This window comes from Poecilia latipinna, unplaced genomic scaffold (genome assembly GCF_001443285.1).
Source record: "Poecilia latipinna isolate Pla-1442-1.1 unplaced genomic scaffold, P_latipinna-1.0 Scaffold7818, whole genome shotgun sequence".
NCBI lineage: Eukaryota > Metazoa > Chordata > Actinopteri > Cyprinodontiformes > Poeciliidae > Poecilia > Poecilia latipinna.
Window position 1 is genome coordinate 1 of NW_015120434.1, and position 1,549 is coordinate 1,549.

The 1,549-nt window shown below is 36.8% G+C and overlaps 1 gene segment (V, D, J or C); it reads left to right on the top strand.

Moving 5' to 3' along the window:
• The first annotated feature begins 220 nt into the window (after positions 1 to 220).
• Positions 221 to 703, top strand: LOC106944286 (Ig heavy chain V region 6.96-like). The segment is given in 2 exon segments: positions 221 to 278; positions 363 to 703. Coding segments are annotated over 2 exon segments (366 nt in total).
• Positions 704 to 1,549: the final 846 nt, after the last annotated feature.

Genomic DNA, 1,549 nt, shown 5'->3' on the forward strand with positions numbered 1-1,549 from the left:
ATAAATAAATAAACATATTTTCTGTATTCACCCAACCAAGACATTTTTGGCTTGTTTTTTTTCTAACATTATGCAGAAGTAAAAAAAGTGCTAACTCTAGATCAGTATTTTTTTTCTCATATATTCTAATTTCTCTCAGTGCCTCGTTTCTTCCTGTGAGGAGGAGTTAATGTAAAGCTCAGCTGTATTTATGCAGGTTCCTACAGAGAACAGAGACACTGAGGTTAACATGATGGACTACAGGACAGTGCTGCTGTTTTTAACTGTCTTTTGGACAGGTGATGATTTACCCTGATTTTATTTGAAAATATTGTATTTCATATCACTAACATTATCTGTTATGTCTTTAATTTTTATAATAGGAAGCCACTCTCAGACTCTAAAAGAATCTGAACCAGCAAATAAAAGACCAGGAGAATCCCACACCCTGACCTGTACCGCTTCAGGATTCACATTCCCAGATTATGCAATGCACTGGATCAGACAGGCTCCTGGGAAAGGACTGGAGTGGGTTGCTGGCATAAGTTGGCGCAGTGGTACCAGCCAGTGGTACTCTTCATCAGTCCGAGGCCGCTTTACCATCTCCAGAGACAACAGCAAGCAGCAGGTGTATCTGCAGATGAACAGCCTGAAGACTGAAGATTCAGCTGTTTATTTCTGCGCTCGACAGACACAGTGACTGAAGTTGGTTGAGCAGCTGTACAAAAACCTCCAGCAACAATAAACATTAATCTGTTAGACTTAAAGATTCAGACGGTAACACTTGAATTCAAATAAATCATGAATTACATTTTATAGTTTGAATTTTTAGCCCTTCCATAAGATTCTTATTATCACAAAAGAAAACATTGAAATAAGAAGTAAAACTAGATGGAAGCAGCTGGCTTTTATCTTTTTGCTCTTGATGCTCAGACACTTTAAACAAGCTTTTTGTGTTTCAGAACGTTTTCGCTGGAGCTCCAACACAACTGCTGATTTTGAAATTGCTTTACTATTAAAAAGTGTGGGAATGAAAAGGCCAATTATAAATAAGACTGTAACTCCAGCAATCTTATTAAATGTACTTTTAACTTTTTCTACAAAACAATGTATATAGATTTCATTATAAAGATATTGCTTCTACAGCCAGCATTAATTTTACAGCAGACTTAATTAGGAGGTATGTTAAAATTAATCAAGACAGTTTTCTTTTGTTGTACCACTTTATTCTTTTGTGTTAATTTTTGTTTGTTTCTGTGATGAAATTATAGATGATTATGAGTCATGTGACGAATGCTGACATCTAAATTTGGACAAAACATGACATGATTCCATCTAATCCCTTTAAGGAGGAGTTCATGCAAAACTGATGAACTGAGGATGTTTTAAACCCCCTGCAGAGGAAAGATACTCAGTTCAACATGATGCACTGCAGAACTTCACTGCTGCTGTTAACTGTCTGCTGGACAGGTGAACATCTTCTGTTAACCTAAGTTGGAATCAATCCTTTCTCGAGTCCCAGGCTATAACTGTGTTAACATTTTTGCAGGTGTTGGTGGTCAGACTCTGA